This window comes from Typopeltis vanoorti, chromosome 23 (assembly GCF_054136105.1).
Source record: "Typopeltis vanoorti isolate ZY-2024b chromosome 23, IOZ_Tvanoo_1.0, whole genome shotgun sequence".
NCBI classification, from domain to species: Eukaryota; Metazoa; Arthropoda; class Arachnida; order Uropygi; family Thelyphonidae; genus Typopeltis; species Typopeltis vanoorti.
In genome coordinates this window covers 1,275,955-1,297,602 of record NC_143571.1, presented here as the reverse complement: position 1 = coordinate 1,297,602, position 21,648 = coordinate 1,275,955, and the positions used below count along the sequence as shown (strand labels likewise).

The window sequence follows — 21,648 nt, the reverse complement described above, 5'->3', positions numbered from 1 at the left end:
AAAAAATTAAATTGAATAATTTCTGTGTGTTAAAATTTGCAAATAATACACTCTGTGGATGAAGATGTTCGTGATTGACCCTTAATTACTGTGATGTATTAAAAAAAACACGAAAAGGTCACAAATATTGTCAGCTACATGAAAAACATAAAGATTAAGTTTACAAATGAACAGCTTTTGTCCTTCAGAGTGATCACGAACCTTGAGATAAATGAGGGATATCTTCTGATAAAGATAAGTGTGTAGTATATATAAACAATTGTCTGTGATAAACTCACTTATCGAGTATTCAGGTCATATGATGTGCACTTTATGAATAGCTTTATCAGTTCACTCTAGTTCAAACAAGACTTGTTAACAACACGTAAATTAAAGGTTTGTGCGTGCGCGTGTGTGAAATCAACGTTCTCACAAAAAAGCACGAGATTACAGCAGACAAGGAACAACCTCTCGGAGACACCAAAAGGATTAGTTCATAGTTCTGAATTCGTGAAGATTTGAATGCTCTAGAAGAGAAAGCCAGCACCGTGTCAGTATGGATATTTTTCTCTCTGTTTTCATAGGAATTCTTACAGCCGGGCTGATTCTAACAGGTAAGTACTTTGCGCTACAGCGTTGGGTGGGTGGGAGTATATTACAGAGTTGTAATTATCAGTCATTATCAATTCCATGAGGTAAAACCTATTGGAAAATATTAAGCGTGATTTTTAAAAGCGCGCAACATTAGTGGCCTCGGTAGTCGACTAATAAAATCCCCACTCTGAAGCCGAGAGCTGTAGTTTCCTTATGATGTTTATAAAATCATTTCATTTTCCAAAACTATTAAGGTTGTTCTTTTTAATAATAAAATTTGGAACTAAGCTACACCAAAGATTAATCAGGAAAACAATCCGAAATACAAACTAAGCCATTTTTCTAATATGTTATTCCTCCTATGAATGATACTGTTAATGATTTACGCTTTTCATAACATTAACAATATCATTCATAGGAGAAATAACATATTAGAAAAATGGCTTAGTTTGTATTTCGGCTTGTTTTGTTCTATCACTCCTTAAAGTTTGGCCCAAGAGTTCCGAATCACCCTGTCAGTAATTCAGAACTCTTGGGCCTAAAAACGTACCTTCTCTCAGGTTCGTTTTTAGAGATGCTGTGATTGTTTTCGCCTCCAATGACAAAAGTAAGTACTCGTAATACTGAACGTTGGGTTGTTTCGTCTCGAGTAGCAAGCACGCCCTAAGCATATATAATCCTTCATCACTTTTACTGAAAATGCATCAATAATTATATGATTCATTCTATAAATATCAAGCATGATGTTTAAGAGAATCGTAGCTAAGAGACGTTCATGTTATTTTATAAATGGGAAGGAGGTGCTGTAAAGTCAACGACTCCTCAAAATTGCTTTAACGCCAATTTTGAGGAGTCGTTGAATTAAACAGCAAGACTTCTAACAAAGACGTCTTGCTATTTGTTAATAATAAACTGCTATAGGGAATGAACTGCATTATATAGATGGAGATTTTGCTACATATGGTGTCTAACAATTATCATATACAGTAATTTAGCTTTAATTATTAATAAATTAGATTGAGAATCCCTTACTGCCGTTTTGTTTTGGGAAAACTGATTCTTTCACACCGAGTGCTTTTCACACAGAAGTTTCATGTTTGGTCTTTAGAGCAGGATTTCTATGTAAAAATCTAAATCTAAATCTAAATATAAATAAATAAACACACACGCACGCACACACACACACACACACACACACACACACACACACACACACACACACACACACACACACACACACACACACACACACACACACACACACACACACACACACACACACACACACACACACACACACACACACACACACACACACACACAGAGTGATTCAGAACTCTTGGGCCAAACTTTAAGGAGTGATAGAATACATGGTTCGGACTCGAGCGGTGAAGCGCTAGAGGGCGCTTTCCAGTGAACATAACTGGTTTTTGCAGTTGACATTTTTTCTACCGTGAAGTGCAAAAAGGATGGATTCTTTCACAAATCGGGAAAAGGCTGACATGCATTTCATTTACGGAACTGCAGACGGGAATGCGAGGAAGCCCAAAGACTGTAACGGGAGCGCTTTCCGACCAGGCCGTAAAACCTTTCAGCGATTGCACCGGTATCTGTGCGAAATGGGCTCCTTTGTCAGCGCATGCAGGATACAGGGGGTGCAAGGAGTGTGAGGACGCCACGTGTTACAGAGGAAATTCTATGCAGGGTTGTAGACCGTCCAGAATGTTACACGCGAGCAATTTCCCATGCCGTACGTGTGCCCCAATCGAGGGTGCACGCCTTGTCACCTGCAGATTACCGGCCTCGTATGGATTTTGCACAGTGGTTCCTGCAGCGCAGCCGGACTCTGATGGACATGTCTTATTCACTGACGAATGCACCTTTGCAAGTGACGGCATTTTTAATACTCGCAGTTATCATGTGTGGGCGAGCAGAAATACGCACGCCACACGTCCACATTCTTACCAGAGGCGTTTCTCCATAAATGTTTGGGCTGGAATCCTACATGACCATTTGATTGGCCCACACCTTCTGCCAGCACGACTGAATGGGAGAACGAACCTCGTATTTGTACAAGAGGTCTTGCCAGAATTACTGAGCCCCGTTCCTGCAAACATTCAAATACGTATGTGGTTCCAACACGACGAAGCGCCATCCCATTCCAGCGTGGATGTGTGGAATGCCTTGGATGCAACATTTGTAGGACGATGGATTGGTCGGGGTGGTTCCATCGCTTGGCCACCACGATCGCCCGATCTCTCATGTCTGGACTTTTTCTTAATGGATTATATGAAAAGCCTCATCTACGATAGCCCAATAGATTCCAATGAGGACCTTATTGCTAGGATTTCTATTGCCGCTGCAACTGTACGAGAAATGTCTGGTTTTCGCCAATGTACGCCAATCACTACATCGAAGGTGTGAAGCCCGCATTAATGTTGGCGGTCGCTCTTTTGAGCAGTTTCTGTAATTTGTTCAATCAAATTCTTTAATTTATGTTCTGTAATTTCTGCAATTATTTCAAATCTCCTCTGTCATTCTTGTGTTTCTTCATTTCCTGACACAGTAGTTGCTAACCCCTAGCGCTTCACCACTTGAGTTGGACTATGAATTGTATGACGAAAAGTGCTTTCTTAGGCGTGTTTTATCACCCCTTAAAGTTTGGCCCAAGAATTCTGAATCATCCTGTGTGTGTGTGTGTATGAAATTAATGAAATAGAAAAAATTCATTATCCCTATCCACGGTACGAATGTACTATAAGTTTACAAATAATCCTTTTGTGAGTGATAATCACATAAAAAATATCCTGGGTTTTGTACCCACAGGACGTCAGTTTGTCCATAGAGTGACCAAATCAGACACTCGTTATAATATTCTCACTCGCCTCTGGATCCTATCCAACGCCTCTTCATCTTCAAGTAATCCAGGCGAAGCGATCTACGCGCAGTATTCCTAGTATCGCCTCAGTAAAGCCCAATAAAGAAGACGGAAAATAATCCCTGCTTGACATGTTCGTCAACAGCCAATCGTATGGTCTACTTGGGCTACCTTTGCAACATATGTCCTCTAAACGTCAGTGTCATTCTACAATCATTCCCAAATCCCTGCCCTAGTCAATCACGTGCAGTTCATTTCGCACAATGTCTTTTCAGAGGAAGTGCTTCCTTATTAAGGTACGTGAAACTGATAGCTATTATTCTTTGTCCATACTGCTGATCTATTTCAGTAATCTTCACCATTTCTATACAGTTTTCATTGACTATGGCTCTTCTGTGTTTGGAGTATTGCAAGCAACTGAATATTTCTCCATAACGCATTTCCTATATCATTGAATTACTTTTAATTTGTACTTCAATGATATGGGAAATGCGTTAGACTGAGTCTGGTATACAGACTGTATACCAGACGCGGGGGGGGTGGAGAGAGAGAGAGAACACAGTAACTCACTGTTGATTCTGATTCCTTTATCTTCTCGCCATTAGCTCTCTTAAAATGATCCTATTGTAGTCATTCTTCCTTTTACTTGCTATGTAATGAAAATAACTCTTTGGTAATTTTTTCTCCTCAACCAGTTTCTCTTGTGCTTTTTGCTGCTCATGAGCATGCTGAGCATACTGATAATCTCTCTCTCTCTCTCCTGATATAGAGTCTGATATACAGTGTGTATACCCCTTGACCATCTTCCATCTACTGCTAACATGCTTTACCTCTACATTCTTGTGCAACCACACTGCTCTAAGCTGTACCCTCAATTTGTTATAATCACCTGTTTTGTAATCCCACATATATCCCATTTTAACTGGAAATTCCACGTGTCTGACAATCTCTCATATCAGGCCGTATGATCCTTCACTTGGGAGATTGCACACCCCTCAATCGGGGCTACCGTGGTTACAGCTAATTTCTCTGATGCTACCACCAGATCCAGCCCTCTCCAATCCCGAATCTCCGCAGTTCCATGCTGTCGCAGGTAATTATCTTTTACAGCAGCTGTATAAATTCTATTTCCTTTTCCTCTCTGTGGCCATTCCTCTTTCTAGGCTATGTCCTCGTAATTGAAATTTCTATAATAATTATAATTACTCGTTCCGAACGCACTAACTTTATCTATTCTTTTTACTGATTCCACATCCTTTCTTGTACTATCTCATCTATCAGCAGCGATATAATCAACTATAATTGATTCAGTAATGTTGGAATTATGTTTGAAAACGTATAACTTTAAGTGCATTTTGATTACTAATTGACAGAAAGCATTCATATGTCTAGAGCAGTGGCATACTTGCGGCACCCTAGGGTGCCGCAAGTATGCCACAAGGGTGCCGCGAAATTTTGAATTGTTTATTTGAAAAAAGCAAACTATTCTATTGCCACAAATAACGAAATCGAAAACAAAAAAATTATATATTTTGATTTTAATGGATGAAGCGTATATAAAAATTATCATTTTTTGTATCACTCATATTATATCCTGGGATTTCATTAGATCACTGCGTGTCGTAGTAACTAGATATGTGACGGCACCTAAATACTGGGGAAAATGAACTAATGAATGGTTAGTTGTCCTGCTGTCTGTTTTAGTATTTCTCTGTTCAGTGTGACAAGTATTATACATGATCATTTCCCCTAAACAAAAGTCATGAGTCTTTTGTCATCGGTGAGAATAAATGAAGTACGATATTAAAGTCGTTAAATTCAGGGAGTAGAGGTTTTTCTTATTGTTATATATTCCACCTATAACGAGAGACATCGAACAAACGTTTTTCCTTTTTCCATCTGGAAAAAAAATTATTTACTTGAAATAAATTTAAAAATAAAATATTACAGTTACATATGCCTTTCAAAATCATGAATAATTTTTTCCTTAAAAAAAGAAGTGAAGATTCTGACGATCAAGAAATGTCTACTTGTAGCAAAGCTAACGAGCCAATTCGCACTAATAAATTATCAAAAACTGATACTTGCATTAATGAAGATTTGACTATTTTTAACGTTCAGCAACAAAAAATCACTAATGAAACAACAGAAACAGAAGGAATAAGTTCATGTAAAAAGGGAACAATGAAAAAGAATGTAAAAACTCGTTTATATCAAGAGAGCTATCTAAAAATGCGATTTACCTGGTGTCGTGATAAATTAATTCCCAGACCTAAGTGTATTTTGTGTGGTTTGGTTCTATCAAATGAGGCTATGGTTCCTAGCAAATTATTGCGACATTTCTCCACAAAACATGACAACTTGTTGAATAAAAATCCTGAATATTTCAAAAAGTTAATAAGATTACAAGAAAAACAAAGTAAAAGTTTTGTAAGAAAGTTTACAATTTCCGACCGACTTCAAGAAGCGAGTTATTTGGTCGCTGAAATAATTGCGAAGGAAATGAAGCCTCGTACTATCGGCGAAACCTTGATTCGTCTGGCCTGTTCAGCAATTGTGAGAACAATTTTTGGTACTGAGGCAGAAGAAGAAATAAAGAAGATTCCATTATCAAATGATACTATGAGTAGACATATTAAGGATCTGTCAGTCGATATTAAAAAGTCAGTTATAACCAAAATAATCGAATCAAAATTTTTCAGTTTGCAGTTAGATGAGTCAACTGATATCGGTGGTAAAGCACACTTACTTGTTTTTACTCGATTCATTGAAAATGATAATATTATCGAAGAATTTCTATGCTGCAAGGAATTCGAAAAAACTACGACGGGAAAAGATGTTCTTGATATAATGAACACATATTTTAATACAAATGGTCTATCTTGAAACACTTGTGTGGGTATATGTACAGATGGTGCACCTTCTATGGTTGGAATTACAAAAGGGTTTGTTTCCTTTGCTAGAAAAGAAAATGAGAACATTATAACGACTTATTGCTTCATTCATCGTGAACCATTGGTGGCAAAGACAATAGGTTTGAATTAAAAAGTGTATTAGAAGAAATCATTCAGATGGTTAATTATATCAGGGCCAGACCATTACAATCTAGAATATTTGCAGGACTATGTGAAGAGATGCAATCTCATTACAAGAATATTTTTCTTCATACGGAAGTAAGATGGCGCGTATTGGATCGTTTTTTTGAACTTAAAGAAGAAATATTAATGTTTTTCCAAAATGAAGACAAACCAGAATTCTATAAATTATTACAAGATGATTTTTGGTGTTCCAAACTAGCCTATTTAACAGACATATTCGATCATCTGAACAAGCTGAACTCCAACATGCAAAGATGACATGAGAATATTTTGACATCTACAGATAAAATTAAAGCTTTTAAAGATAAAAGAAAAATGTGGAAGATAAAATTAAGCAACAGCAATGTAGAAATGTTCCTTAAAGTTGCCTCCAGAAAATGTAAGAACACTGATCTGCAAAAGCTTATTTACAGTCATTTAACATCGTTAGAAGAAAAAATTGACCATTATTTTCCAGACATTTCAGTCAATTTATACGATTGGATTCGAAATCCATTTGTAGAGTCAACATCAGCAATGAGTGAGTTAAGTCTTATAGAAGCCGAAGAATTAATTGATATAAGTAACGATCGTACGCTGAGATTGAAGCATTCAGAAATGTGTCTGAATTCATTTTGCATAACAACTATGAAGGAGTACCCCCAATATAGGATTCAAAGTACTTAACATGTTATTGCAATTCTCTACATCTTATTTGTGTGAACTGGGTTTTTCTGCACTCGTAAATATTAAAACAAAGAAAAGAGAAAGACTAAAGGCCCTTGAAAATGAGATGAAAATATGTCTCTCAAAAACAAGGCCTAATATCAAAGAATATGCAAACAACACCAGGCACATATTTCACATTAAGTTCATATTTTATTATCTGAACCTTTATAATAGCTTTTGTTTTGTATGTTTTGGGGTTATTTGAAAATAAACCAATTTAGTTTAAATAAAATCTGTTTTCTTTTAAACACGCTTTCCTTCATATCTTTAGTATCTGTAACATCAATTTATTTATGGGTTATATATACGAGTCTTTCAGAATCAATTAATCGGCAATTTACTCTCTATAAAAAGCAAACAATACTAGGGGTGCTGTGAAATTTATTTATTGATTTTAGTGTGCCGCCAGACAAAAAAGTTTCAGAACCACTGGTCTAGAGGGCTGTAGCTAGACAGTGACTCACACTAAATATATAAGGTATTGGGCGATGAAATGACCAGTATTGCGACAGGTATCGGGAGTTATCGGATTGGATGTAGCTTTTAAGTACTTCAAAAATAATCAAAGTATACAGAGTGAGCATAAAGTCCAGTAATTGAGTAATCAGCTTCGAAATGTGATTACCGTTTTTATCATTATGAACTAAGTGAAAGGAAGATACGCCTTTTGTATTACCTATTTCCCCAACCGTACATACATATACAATTTTCTGCAACAAGGGAGGTCACTGGTATGCCTATACATTTTACAGATAAGTATTTTATACTTTTTCAATATGGCACCAAAAAAAAAAAAAAAATCGCAGTATAAAGGAATTATCTAAAGAAAAAATTATTAAACATTTAGCTACTATTAACAACCAAAGAAATGTAAAATAGTTTAGTACGAAAATATCAGGATTTCTAAACTAATCACATTGTTTAACTGTTCTGGAGTGACTTAAGCAATCGAACCAAACCAATCAAAGATGAGATTCGCTTCATAAAACGTAAGTGCATTTTTGAAGGCATACTTTATCTTTTCAACAGAATATCTATGAAGTTTTATCAAAATATTTTAGTAACAATAGAAGCAGTTATCTTCACATGCCATTACAAATCTCATGAAACGATAACCACCAAACTCACTTTCTCTGCTGGTAACTATTCATTTTTAAAGTATTTTCTCTGTTGAGTAAAAACTATTAGAAATTATAAATTTCATCAATTGTGACTGTTAGCATAAAGTGCTAAGCATATTAATGATTACAAATACAACAAACTTGCTTAATGAAATTATGAAGCATGTATATCAAAATTAACTGAGAAATCAACTAAGATTAATGGTTTCTGGAACCCACGTAGTTTATGAAACTATTCATTAGAGCGATGGCCTTTGGTGTCGAAGATCTGAGTTCAAATCGCTTCTTGGACACAAAGAACCTTCACAAGAACTTTTCGAGTGAAACGGACTAGCTACTCTCGTACAGTGGTAGAAGTTTTAATTTGTTTTATTTTATTATTATCCCGGAAATTCGGGTTTACGTTCCCCTGAAAGAAGCGAACCATCCAGTATTAATTAGCATGTAATTAGCATGCAGTAATTATGCCACTGCTTACAGGCCGTTTTTATTGCTCATTTGATCACCATCAGACGACCTTCGGGCTCGATTTATTGTTTTTGCATGCCGAACTTTTACATCTGAACTAACGTATATGAGGAGTCATTATATACCTTAGTTTAGATATAAAAGTAACGTATATAAGAAGTCATTTTCGCTCTGTTTTAAGGTTGTACTATTTTTTTCACTCTCATAGTATAGGCTGATTAAAATGCCAGATGGTCAGTTATAAATCTTAATCTCAGTATGAAATCTAAGGCTTAGTTTGAATCTTAATCTGAAGCTACAGAATATGTAGTTTATACTGAAGATTTTTTCAACTTGAAAACGTTGCTGTGCTTTATTCTGCAATAGAATTTTTAAATTCATTCTTATATAACAAATGATTTTTAGAAACATCATTATTTTACTGCTGCAAATATGTGTAGTACATTGATTTTATTCAAAAACTACACAAACACTTTTGTTTGTGTAACGTTTGAATTTGACAGCAGTTGCAAGCCCGTGTAATTTTTCACAACACCGAACGAGAAGCAAAAACTGAAGCACACAGTTAATAATCGCGCTTCGATTTACAGCCTGTGCAATAATGTTATAAGATCATTGTATTAAACCTCTTAATAACGTGTGTTCTCTAGTCTGTTTGGCTGTTTTGTTCAGTGAAAAATTGTATGAGACCTTTCGTATGAGACCAAAACTAACTTTCTGTTGAAACCTCTTACTTTAAAGGTTTTCGTTTTCTAGAAAGGAATCCAACATATGCTTTTGAAACCAGCATCGTCAATACCGACTGGGCCAGTATCAAAGATAATTTCTAATTTTTAATTTCAAAATTATTTTCATTTTTCAACATAATCGGATAATGATAAATTACTACATTTATTCCAGCGATTCTCCAATAAATCCAATAAAGGATTTATTAGGCCTTTAATATTAGGCCTTTCCATGCAGACACTTGTCGATAATATCATCCAATAGGACAAGGAACTTATTATGCAGATATTTTTCGTCTTACGTATCGTAAGACATCATCTATAAAACTACCGAACAACATTAAGGAATTTAAATAAAGAAACAGTGAAACGCATGCGTTGAATTAGAATCCCTCTATGTATCCATGCACCTGTTCGTAGTTAAAACTATTAGGCTGAAAATAAATTAAAATAAGTTGATGAAAAATAAAATATAAGACACTACAACTTTATTTAAGACATGTGAGGATAGCAAGTTCCCAAAAGTTTGGAATAGTAAGGCTCATCATCGAACGAATCATTACGATTCGTTCGATGATGTAGGGCTTTCTTTGATGTAGGGCTTCAGCACGTTCATGTTTATAATATAATTTTTAAATAACGGCTTCACGCATGTAACTAAAAATTAAATAGAATTTATTACTATTATATATGAGGGTGGTCTGAAACGTTCACGGCCTAACAATGAAAAACCTAATTTCTAATTTAAAAATTATTTTCATTTTTCAACATAATCTCCCTTGAGACATTTATTCCAGCGATGCTCTAGCGCCATCATCCCATCCCTGTACTGGTTCTCAGCAGTAAGATCTGCAAAATGCCCCTCTACAGCTGCAATCACCTCTAGATTCGAAGAAAAACGCTGACCCCTTACTTTTTGGGAAGAGATAGAAGTCAGAGGGATCCAAATCTAGGGGAACAGGGCGGATGTTCCAACAGTTCATAGTGCAGATCCCTTAATTTTCCCATTACCAAAACACCTTTGCGGACAGGTGCATTGTCCTGATGAAAGATGATTTTTGATTCGGCAAACCGGGTCTTTTCTCACGAATTTTTTTGTCTTGTCTTGTTAAAAGATCGGAATCATATTCTCCAGTTACTGCTTTACCCTATTCAAGAAAATTAATGTTCAAAATGCCTTCAGCATCCCAAAATACCGAAACCATGACCATTTCTGCTGATGGAACCGACTTTGTCTTCTTTGGTGCTGTTTTGACTGCTGTTTGGATTATGGTGTAATGGTGAAGTGTGTAATGGTGAATCCAAGTCTCACCCATAGTAATAAATCGACGCACGAAATCAGTTTTATTCTTGTTAAAACGTTCGAAGCACTGTCCAGAGATTTTCATGCGAGTGTATTTTTAATTTGCTGTGATCAAGCGCTGCACGCATCTTGCGCAAAGCATTTTCATTTGCAATTCTTCCTGCAAAATATATCATACACGTTCTTTGAAATACCTCAGCAATTTCACGCAATTTGAATCGCCGGTCATTCAATACCCTATCGTGGACTGATGAATGATTTCTGGTGTTGTTACACTTTTGGGGCGTCCTTCACGTGGATGATCTTCAAGGCTGGTATGGCCACGTTGAAACTCTACAGCCCATTCTTAATTGTCTAAAACGAAGGAGAAGAGTGCCCATAAACTTTTATGAACTTCGAATGAATTTCTTTTGGCGTTAAACGTTCTTTTACAAAAATATTTATAACCGCATGATACTCAATTTTATGCATTTCAAGGGACAGCCAACACTTTTTCTTAAGACAGCTGTATAAAACAAACTACTTGATAGAATGACTTGCAATTTCACATGGATGCTTATGACAGATGTACCAACTTTGAAAATGCAAATCGTGCCGATAGTTTTACCATCTATGGTCTAGAACTTTTCCGGCCCCCATGTGTATATATATATATATATATATATAATGATAATACACTATGTTGACAAAAGTATTTGTACACCTTACGTGACATGTAAATTTAGGAGCCTACCACATGCAAATATTCAATAGTTCTAAATAAATCCAGTATAAGTTTGCAGGATTGCTTAACTAAACTGCTATCATCCTGAATTCAGGAATTTATCCTGAATGGAGAAACTAAAGAACAAATGAAGCATTTTATTTATTATACACATCACTATGGTATATGATTCGTTCTTCTAAAAAAACTATTAAAAATATGTAAAAAATAACTCAAATATAGGCTTCATATTGTTCAGTATAATGTACCATTTGTATCATATAATTGCAGCATTTTGAATAACTTTTTTCTTGCTACCTTTTGTCATATGACTTTTCGAGATCTATGAAACCAAACACAGATCAGAATTTCTCTCTCTTTCTCTCTCTCTCTCTATGTTGCTCCGACCCACGAAAAGTTACTTTGTAAACTTATAATATATTTTGTACCGTGGGATTTTTTTAAAATCAATTGTTATATATATTTTTGTATTTTTCATTTATTTTTTATCTTTTACATAATCTGAAAAGCCTGCTCTAGAGACCAAACATTGAACTTTTTCAAGCCACCTCAGGCCTCCAATAAGCGGTGGTCTTACACCAGGCGATGAAATACATCTTGCACCGCAACACAGTCACCAACATCCATGCCCACGGCGATATTCGAACCCGCAGCACACTTGGCCAACTCGGGAAACTCGATGAAGGAATGCAACGCGGCGTGGTCGCTCTTCGCTTGGTTTTAATTGCTTCGCAGTGTGGGTGTTCCTTCTCCCGAAGCATCACGGTAAAAAATTCTGAATTACTTAATTAGAAAATCCCTACTCCTCACCCCAATTTTGGTATCTGGAAGGACCATAAGCTTGCTGTTTCCTAATATGAGAAGGGATTTCTCTTCTTTGTCGCTACGTGCTGTTCCAGAAAAATAGGTTACTCTTAGAAGATAATCTCATTTGTTGCCGTGTTATCAAAAACAAGTGTTCTTGAATCTGTGATAACATTTCACTTTCACTTGAATGCAATTGCCTTCTTTCACATGCTGATAACAAACAGTGAAATATAAACAGCCTATCAAAATGAGTTTATCTGTTGATGTGATTTTTTGCACTTTTGTACTACTCAAAACACAGGAAGAGATAAACAAATGCACTCAGTGCTGATTCTCGGTATATCGATAATATAATTTCGCTTGCTTTAACTAACACTAGAAATATTTGCTGACATTAATTGCAAAATAATAATAATAATAATAAATAAAATAATAAATAAAAAAATAAAAAACATAATTTAGTTTAATAAATCTTATCTGTTGAATTTAATTATGAAAATAACGCAGTTAATTCTTCACATACCATGGGACGAACACATCAGATAATATTTTTATTATGTTCATAAACTTAACATAAACATGACATACTCCAGCATTTGAAGACAACGAAACCCGACCGACTTCTAGCAGAACCTCAGCTGCAACCATAGCAACCCATATGTACAACTAGCATGTGAGTTATTCCTTCGTTCGCCAGATTTATACTGTGCATTTATAAAATCTAACATCCAAAGGCGTACGATACCAAACTTAGAATTGCCCTTTTTTGATATTTCATACTAAAAATATTTTATTTCACTGAATTCATTTGTTGTTTTGTCGCAAATTGAGAAAATCACTCTAATCTTACTAATCGTTATTTCTGAAGCACGGTTTTGTGAAGTTCTTATACTCAAAACAAAGCAAAAAAAATTCCAAAAATGATCACTATGTAAGAAATGACACGGTATTTCCTGTTAGCGACAATTAAATTCTGTTTTCGACTAGAACACCATAAAATTCACACTTCTTAAAAAGTACTGACTTTTGTTACTGGTCTTCTTCTTTCAGATAAGTTATCGATATTAACTTCAGCCACGGTAACTCAGACCCCACCGTCATCCAAGTTTACTTCTCAACGGAACACTTTGCAGAGACTCAAGGCAACTCAACAAAATACTTTAGCTCCTCAGACTCGGCCTATACTGCAGAACAATAGCTTGAAAACAATCAACAAACAATCAACATTCAAGAGAAAGTGCAACCTAAGTGGGAGCTGCTGAAAAGTCAGTTGCACTTTAGTTTCATCGCCAAATCAACTGCACCAAACCTGTGCACTTTCATGCTTCCGCCAATCTCACGTTCAGATGGTATCATCATTCTTTTCCTCCAACTAGTGCATAAACAATCAAGAAAAATTATTACCTCTTACACAGAACAATTTAACGCATGCTTCTTTTATCTTTCGTCACGAAGACATGAGAGGAATCCTGCATAACTTGGATGCGAAGAATGCCAAAATTTTTTTTTGTCCGCAAAAATATCGCTTGAGTTTTAGAATTAACATTTTCCTATTTCGTGTTTGAAATGTTGCATACCCATTCCATCATTTCTAGTTCATGAAACCATGGAAGAACATCTATAAAAAGGCATAAAGCTGGAAGAAACCGTCTGGGAGGGAAGGAGTGTTGGAGTGGGTGGGTGAGAGAGCATCGATTAGCTGAAATAGCATATTTTAGACAGCACCAAGAATTTCAGTTTTTAGCACATCACCACATTTATTAATTAGACAAGCAAGATATTCATGTCTAATAAAAAAAGCTCACTTAATTTTACCTTACCTTGTACCCACATTTCCACGTGAGATCAGATATCTCTTCCTGGGACGACTTATTACTTCTTATTTTTCTTGGCATATCCAAAAAACTTGGCGTCCTTTCCTTTTCATGAAGAATCTTTTCTCCTTTGTGTAACTGCTAACACTGAGGAAATTAAAACCTCCCGAACCTAAAATACTATTCTCGCATTTACTGTGATGCACCAAAAACCTCCGTTGAAAACATCATTTTTATGATTGCATGATATCACTACAACGGTGAGTTTTCATACGTGTTTTGATCATCATGTCCAGTTTCTTATTTTAGATTTTATTTAGATTTTATTTTAATGAATTCTCTGTCCACATTAGTAATAAATGCAATTAACTGCTGTTCCAGGTAACATTCAAAATCTGAAATGGCTTGTTGCTTATCTCTATCTGCATATCATCCGCTTACGCACCAAACGTCGCTTAGACATTTATGACTACGAAAGTGACGATCCATATAAAACAGGAACGCTGGTACCTAACCTTGAAAAGAAACTGGAATTTCCTCAAAAGGAGCATCATCTGAAAGAGGTAATTGTTAGTGCAACAATCTAAAATCAGACTTTAAAAAATAGAGAAGGAGAATTAAACATTCTTAGAATAGATCCCAAAACTTTTCTGCAATTTTTCACACTGAATTGCTAACATTGAAATTTCTCATCTGAAGTAAACAAATAGAACAAGTTTTAATTGAGATTGGCATATATAAAATGTATATTAAATTATCTTTAATATTGGTATATTTTTCTTTCTTTTCATAATTCATATTCTTTAACTAAGAGTTCCACCTCTACTTAAATAATATAAATAAGTCAGAGAGAGAGAGAGAGAGAGAGAGAGAGAGAGAGAGAGAGAGAGAGAGAGATCATAAACATATTTTTCTTTTCTACGAAGAATATCAGACATGGATATTTCCACATGTATAATATCCTACATATTTTTACTGTACTGGTTGAATGGATAGTTTCCGCTAAGTGGGCTGCAGGTTCGACTAGCACTGCGGACATTTTTCATAAATGTTCTATGTGGTAGATGAACTTAATTGCGCTGAAAAAACCATCAGCACCTCACTTATTGGAGGCCTGAATTGCTAGAAAAAAATTATGTTTGGTCTGTAAAGTGTCATTGTCAAGTAACTTTGCTTTAAAAAACCGAATTAATGCTCTCATATAGCGGTCATTACTATCCATCTACATTGTCTTCTGTGCCTGTTAAATGTGTGTACTTATGTATTTACCGGCGGCTTACCTCTTTCCAGAATTAAAAACCACAGATGGGCAATAAAGGCATCAGTTCAGGAGCGGCTACTTAGCTGACACTATTGTTTTAAGATCAGCCGAGAATGCAAATTCTTCTCTAAATGTGAAATGCAAATTCACCTTTGAGCTTTAAATTATTTCATAACTAAAGGCAACAACAATATAATTCATTATTAAAAATAATATCATCAATTTTAAAATTAACTGCTCTTAAAATGTAGCCAACTTCATTTCTAATTGGTGGCTCCCTTCTTTCTATATGATTTTTTGAAATACTAAGGTAAACCTTAGTATTTCAAAAAGCATGTTTAACAGTCTGTTAGTCATAAAAGAAACGCCCATCACAATCTCTGCTAATATCAATTCTCTCGCACTGTTCTTGTATTTTTACATTTTCATATACAATTTAATCATTTTAAAAGGTACACGAACATTTCATGGGTATTTCACCAGATAAATTCCATATTACAATACACAATTCCTTAACAATTTCGTTATTTATTGTGTGTAATTAAAAAAAATAGCAGAATAGTTTTCTATACAAATATTTATTTCATAGTGCAGATATAACGATAATGCCCTCTACACACGCTGTTTTTATGTTAACTGCACAGTTAAACTGAATAAAAATTGGAATCAAAAATTGTGCATTTTTCTCATACAAAAGAGCCAATGAGTTCATTACATTACAATATCGCTCTCCAATCCATGTTAAAGAAAGAGAATAAATAAAATTCAATGAGTCCCAGAAATCATAGAGCATGAATTGTTACTGTATTCATTTGGCATAAATGAGTTCAAATGTTTTAATAATTAATTATACCAATAATCATACTGTCAGACACACATGTCACTTCTTGTTTGTTATTTTTATATTGTTTTCTTTGAAAGAAAAGGTATTTCTGTATCAGTTTTTAGCGCTAATTTCAAATATGGTTTTAAAATTTTTCTATCACGTACCATTCTGGAGAAAACCAATAGCTCCTATAAGAGCTATTGTTGCTTATTGTGATTCAGTCAAATTCTGCTGTTATTGTATCAGCCGTGCTTAGTTAACAAGAGATGACGCAACACGTATGTAACTATTACGTAAGATCAACACATTACATCTTTCCACATTAGCCTATACAGTTCATTTGGTGTGCGAGTCTCGGATATATCTTGCGTCGCAGTCTTTCTGGGACAGAAAAAGCCTCGTATGTGTGCCAATTCTCCTAATTTGTTTTGCTATGTGTGGGAAAAGTCCACCGCGAAGTAAGAAGAAACAAAGACCAGTTACAAAATTAATTAACGAAGCCTAAGAATGTTATTCGGTTGTAAGGTAGGTGATCAAGATTAAATCTGCGCTCCACATGTGTTGTGCAAAGTTGCGTGGTCAATCTTCAGGCTTGGTTAAAAGGAAGACCCTGCACCCTATTGGCTTGGCTGTTTTAATGATTTGGAGAGAGCCATCCAATCATTTTACTGATTGTTATTTCCGCATTAGAAAGCTTCAGGATTTTTATCTAAATGTAAGAAACACGTTGTATTTCCAAATGTTGCATCGGCTTGAGACCAGTACCTCATACTGTTGATTTTTTAGTACCGAAACACCCAAATATCTGCAGATATTGAGTGGTGGCGGAGAAACAGAGGAAATATCTAACATAGATTTTCGGACTCAAAAACTACGATCCACATTTAATCATCTAAGAGGAAGTGAATGATCTTGTAAGAAATGTTAATCTTACATAGGATCAAGCAGACGTGTTAGCGTCACATCTTCAAGGATGGAATCTCCTAGCTGAAGGAACTGAGGTCACATATTTCAGACAATATCAAAGTATCACCTTCACTGAAATAACGGATGTAGTCAGTTATTTCAGTGAAGGTGATATCTTGAAGGTGATATTTCAGTGAAGGTAATATCATTTGCACTAACATAGATTGTCTAATGAAGTACTATGGCATTGAACACACACCATTTGAATGGAGACTTTACTGATTCGTGAAAATCCGGTCTGACAGCTGTTCTTCTTGAAAATGGGGACTTGTATCCATCCATCCATCCCAATAGTACATTCAGTTACTATGAAGGAAATATACGAAAAAATGAAAATAGTTCTGGAAAACATTAATTATGGTGCCTACAAGTGTAGGTTAGAAATAGGATACACTCTCTTGCTTCTTATGCGGATGGGACAGCAGAACCATGAGTAATCATTATGTTGTTAAACAACGGCATTTGCGTACACATTTCACACCTGAAGAAAAGAATGTTAAACATGCACCATTCGTAGAGACTGAAAAAATCTATTTGCCACAGCTTCACATCAAATATGGACTCATGAAAATCTTTGTGAACGCAATGAATCCGAGAGAAGCAGGGTTTCAGTATTAAAAAAAAATCAAAAATCAGCTAACGCCTTTTTATTCCCGTATATACGGGAGTAGGCGAGGCCATTTAGCCCTATCTAACTTTTGGAGACTGAGTGGGCAGTTCAATCTCCACTGGTACCCAATCAGAGACAGATGGCCCAAGGCTATCACTAATTAAGCGGTACGCAGTGAAGAGAGACGGCTCAAATGTGCCGCCATCTCGTGGTCTCTAACCCTAACACAATATATTTAATGTCTGAAATAATGTGGGTTCTACGGTCGATTTTCTTGAGTTTACAGGACGAAAAACCCGAGTTTCCGGGAGGAAAAACCTGCTTGCCCGTGCCAGAGATCGACTAACTCGGGAACCGGTCGAAAAAAGGCTTAGAAAAATTTCCTCTAGTCGCCGACTAGATTCGAAACCAAGACTTCCTTCGTGCGGCCTAGTGCGGTGGTGTGCAAACGCCACATCCACTGAGCTACACAGGCTCGGGTTTCAGTATTTTAAATAAAAATTTCCAAAAATAAGTGATGCTAAAGTAAAAGAAGGCATTTTCATTGGGCCAAAATTTAAATTGTTAATGAACGATCCCAAATTTGAACAAGTTCTAAATCAAAAGGAAGCTAACACATGGATAATTTTAAGTTAATTTAAGAATCCGTTTTGGGCAATCACAAATCTTCAGATTACAAGAATACTCCTTCTGGACTCACATCTAGACTTTTTCTCAGAAAATCTCAGGTTCGTAAGTGAGGGACATGGCAAGCGGTTTCATTAGCATATTATGAGGATGGAAGGGAGATATAGTAGGAAGTGAAGTCGTGCTATGTAAGCTGATTACTTTTGGAGTCTAAAACGGGGAACACAAAGTTCATCTTATAAACGGAAGACGTTAGGACAGTCATTCAAGTTTACTTAAATTCTGGAAATGCGATATTTTTAATACTGTTTTATATCACAAAAAGCGTATAGACTTGTTTCTCAAAAACTACACGTGATAGGAAAAAATTAAAAACAAATTTGAAATCAGAATGAGAAATTGAGTAAGAATCACACACCGCTGGAAAGGAAACCTAAAAGGTTAAAATTAAAATAGGGAATAAAATTTTAATTATTGGATAAATTTAATAAATTATTTATCGAATAATTACAATAACATTAATAATAATATCCTAAACTAATGGATAAATTATTTAGAAAATCACACATTTTTCTGTTCATATTTTGCCTAAAATCCGAACTCAAATTTATTCTGGATTCAGCGAAAGATGGACAAAAATGACAAAGTGATTTTAATCGTTAATCTGTAAAACGTTAAACGTTAATCTGTAAATAATAATAATAATAATAATTTTTTTCATGCGTTTCCTTTTTTTAGACCCAGAAAGAGCCATTACACGCTTATCCTTTCTGTACACATCAATAATAATAATAATAATTTTTTTTAAAACTGTAATAACATTTTATTTATCATCATACAGAGTATTCACATATATACAATAGAGTATACTATTATGTTTTCTGTTGAGTCACTGTACAATAGAGTACAGATTTTTTTATATATAAATATAAATGTACATAATTTTTTTTTCAATATCAATATCATAGCTTTTTATTATACAGACTATTTACATATACATAATTTTTTTTTGCATTTTAATATCAGTATATTCATTATTGTTATACACTTTACTGACTGTTTTGTTACATAATCTGCTTCTTTGGTTACAAGGATTACGTGTGGTTGAGTGAGGCGAGTTAATCCCACCTACTTCGAAGCTTGGGTAAGCTTTTGTGAGGAGAGTGGGATTTAGCCTTCACAATTTATGTTGTTGTTACTATTTATGTACAGGCTGGTGATTTGTGATGATTTATGATGATGCTGGTGATTTGATGTGTATATTTGATGCGTATATTAGTGTTAATGGTATATTAACTTTGTTGATATATTTCCCAGAGTTAGTGTTTTAATGTTCTGTAGTTATCAATGTGTTTTAAATTTCTTGGTAGGTTGTTGAGTTGCGTGGGTATCTGATGTGATCTCACAAAAGAACCGAATGCGTTGTTAAAGGGTGTAGGGATGTAGAGAGTTGTTGTAGGTCGTGTCCTACGATATGTGTCTCTGTTGTTTCGATAGGTGATGTTGAAGTAATTCATTATTAATGTTATATAGAGTTTCAGGTTTTTAATGCTCAGGATTCTGTTTGTCGCATGTGCTGGTCGGATATTCGTTGTTGCGTGTAAGGTGTCCAAATCACTTTGACACAATTTTCCTGTGTAATGTTTCTAATTTTGTTAAGTGACTGTTTAATGTGTTTGCATAGACTGTTATACTGTATCTGGGTAGGGATTCGCAGATACCGTGATATAGGAGTTTTATTATGTTGGATGGAATAACGTTTTTTACTTGGAAGAGTTTTGCTGCGATGATCCGGAGTTTGGGTGTGTAGTTATTCTACATGTTTCGTCCATTTAAGGTGGCAATCTGTGTAGAGACCAAGGTATTTTTCATTTGTTACTGGTTTGATTTTGGGACATTGGCTGGTATTTTTGTTGTTAGTGCAGCGATATGTGTGACAATGTATCGATAGTGATGCGGGGCGTATGATTCTTCGGTTGTGTATTATCAACATCTGCGTTTTGGTGCCGTTGATTAGAATTGCGTTTTGGTAGAAGTATGCTGTGATTTCAGTTAGGTCTTGTTGTGCTTTGGAGAGAGCCGTGTTGATGTCTGTGTGGATTGCTAGTAGTGCGGTGTCATCTGCGTACTGAAATATGTGACTTCTTATGGATTTGTTATGAACATCATTAATGTATATGTTGAATAGAGTGTGTGATAATATGGCACCTTGAGGTACACCGTGTTTTACTTGTATACTCCGACTGTGACATGTACCTATTTTTGTTACTTGTGTTCTGTTTGAGAGGTAGTTCTTGAACACTACATGTATGTAGTGTTCCTCTTATTGGGTATAGGTTTTTGGTGAGTAGTATGTCATGTTCAAGTGTGTCAAATGCTTTGGTTAGGTCCAGCAGTATAAGGACGGCGTACTTGTTTTTGTCAAGAGCTTTGTTTATTGTGTCGGCGATGTCTTCTAATAAAGTAATGGTGCTTTTTGTTTTCTGAAAGCCATATTGGTTTTCTGAGATGATGTTGTACTTCTGTAAATAGTTCTGTAGTTCTGGTGTGTGTTATTTTTTCTAGAATTTTTGAAATGCCTGGTAAGGTAGCTATTGGCGTAATTACTGCAGTTTTAAATTGTTGTGAAATAATGCCTGTGTCGAATATTATGATCAGAAGTTTCAAAAGTATTGGATTTATTTGTTCAAAGTGTGTTATAAGGTTTGCGAGTCTTATTTTGTCTATTCTTGGAGTGGTCTTTGGTTTTAGTTGTAGGATTGCTTCTTTCAGTTCCTGTTTTGTTACGGGTGGAAAATACATCGTTTATTTTTTATTTGTGTCGGTAGTTTTTTGTTGATCGTTAGTAGTTTGTCTTTTTTGAGTTGTGTGATGTTGTTTGTGAAAGCATGGTTGAATGAGTCTGCTACTTCCTCTTGGCTTGTGTCCTGACCGATGCTTTTTGCAATAAAATCTTGTGCTGAAGTTTTCTTTTTTCTAGTTACTATTTCGTTGAGTGTAGCCAATGTTTGCTTCATATTGTGATTATATTCTGCAAATTTTTGATAGTAGTAGCGTCTTTTTTGCTCTACGAATTTTTGTTGTTAGTTGATTTCTTGTATTTTTATATAATCTTTGTGGTTCAGTGTTACTGGGTGAC

At 35.3% G+C, this 21,648-nt stretch overlaps 1 protein-coding gene across 2 annotated transcripts in view; it reads left to right on the top strand.

Moving 5' to 3' along the window:
* Window positions 1-319: 319 nt before the first annotated feature.
* LOC150093565 (uncharacterized) overlaps window positions 320-21,648 on the top strand; it is a 172,118-nt gene continuing 150,789 nt past the window's right edge. For both annotated transcript variants that reach the window (XM_090412756.1, XM_090412755.1), the window contains exons 1-2: window positions 320-593; window positions 14,601-14,782. In XM_090412756.1, the coding sequence (XP_090268882.1) occupies window positions 536-593; window positions 14,601-14,782 (240 nt within the window). In that variant the 5' untranslated portion in view covers window positions 320-535. The remainder of the gene's footprint in view (window positions 594-14,600; window positions 14,783-21,648) is intronic.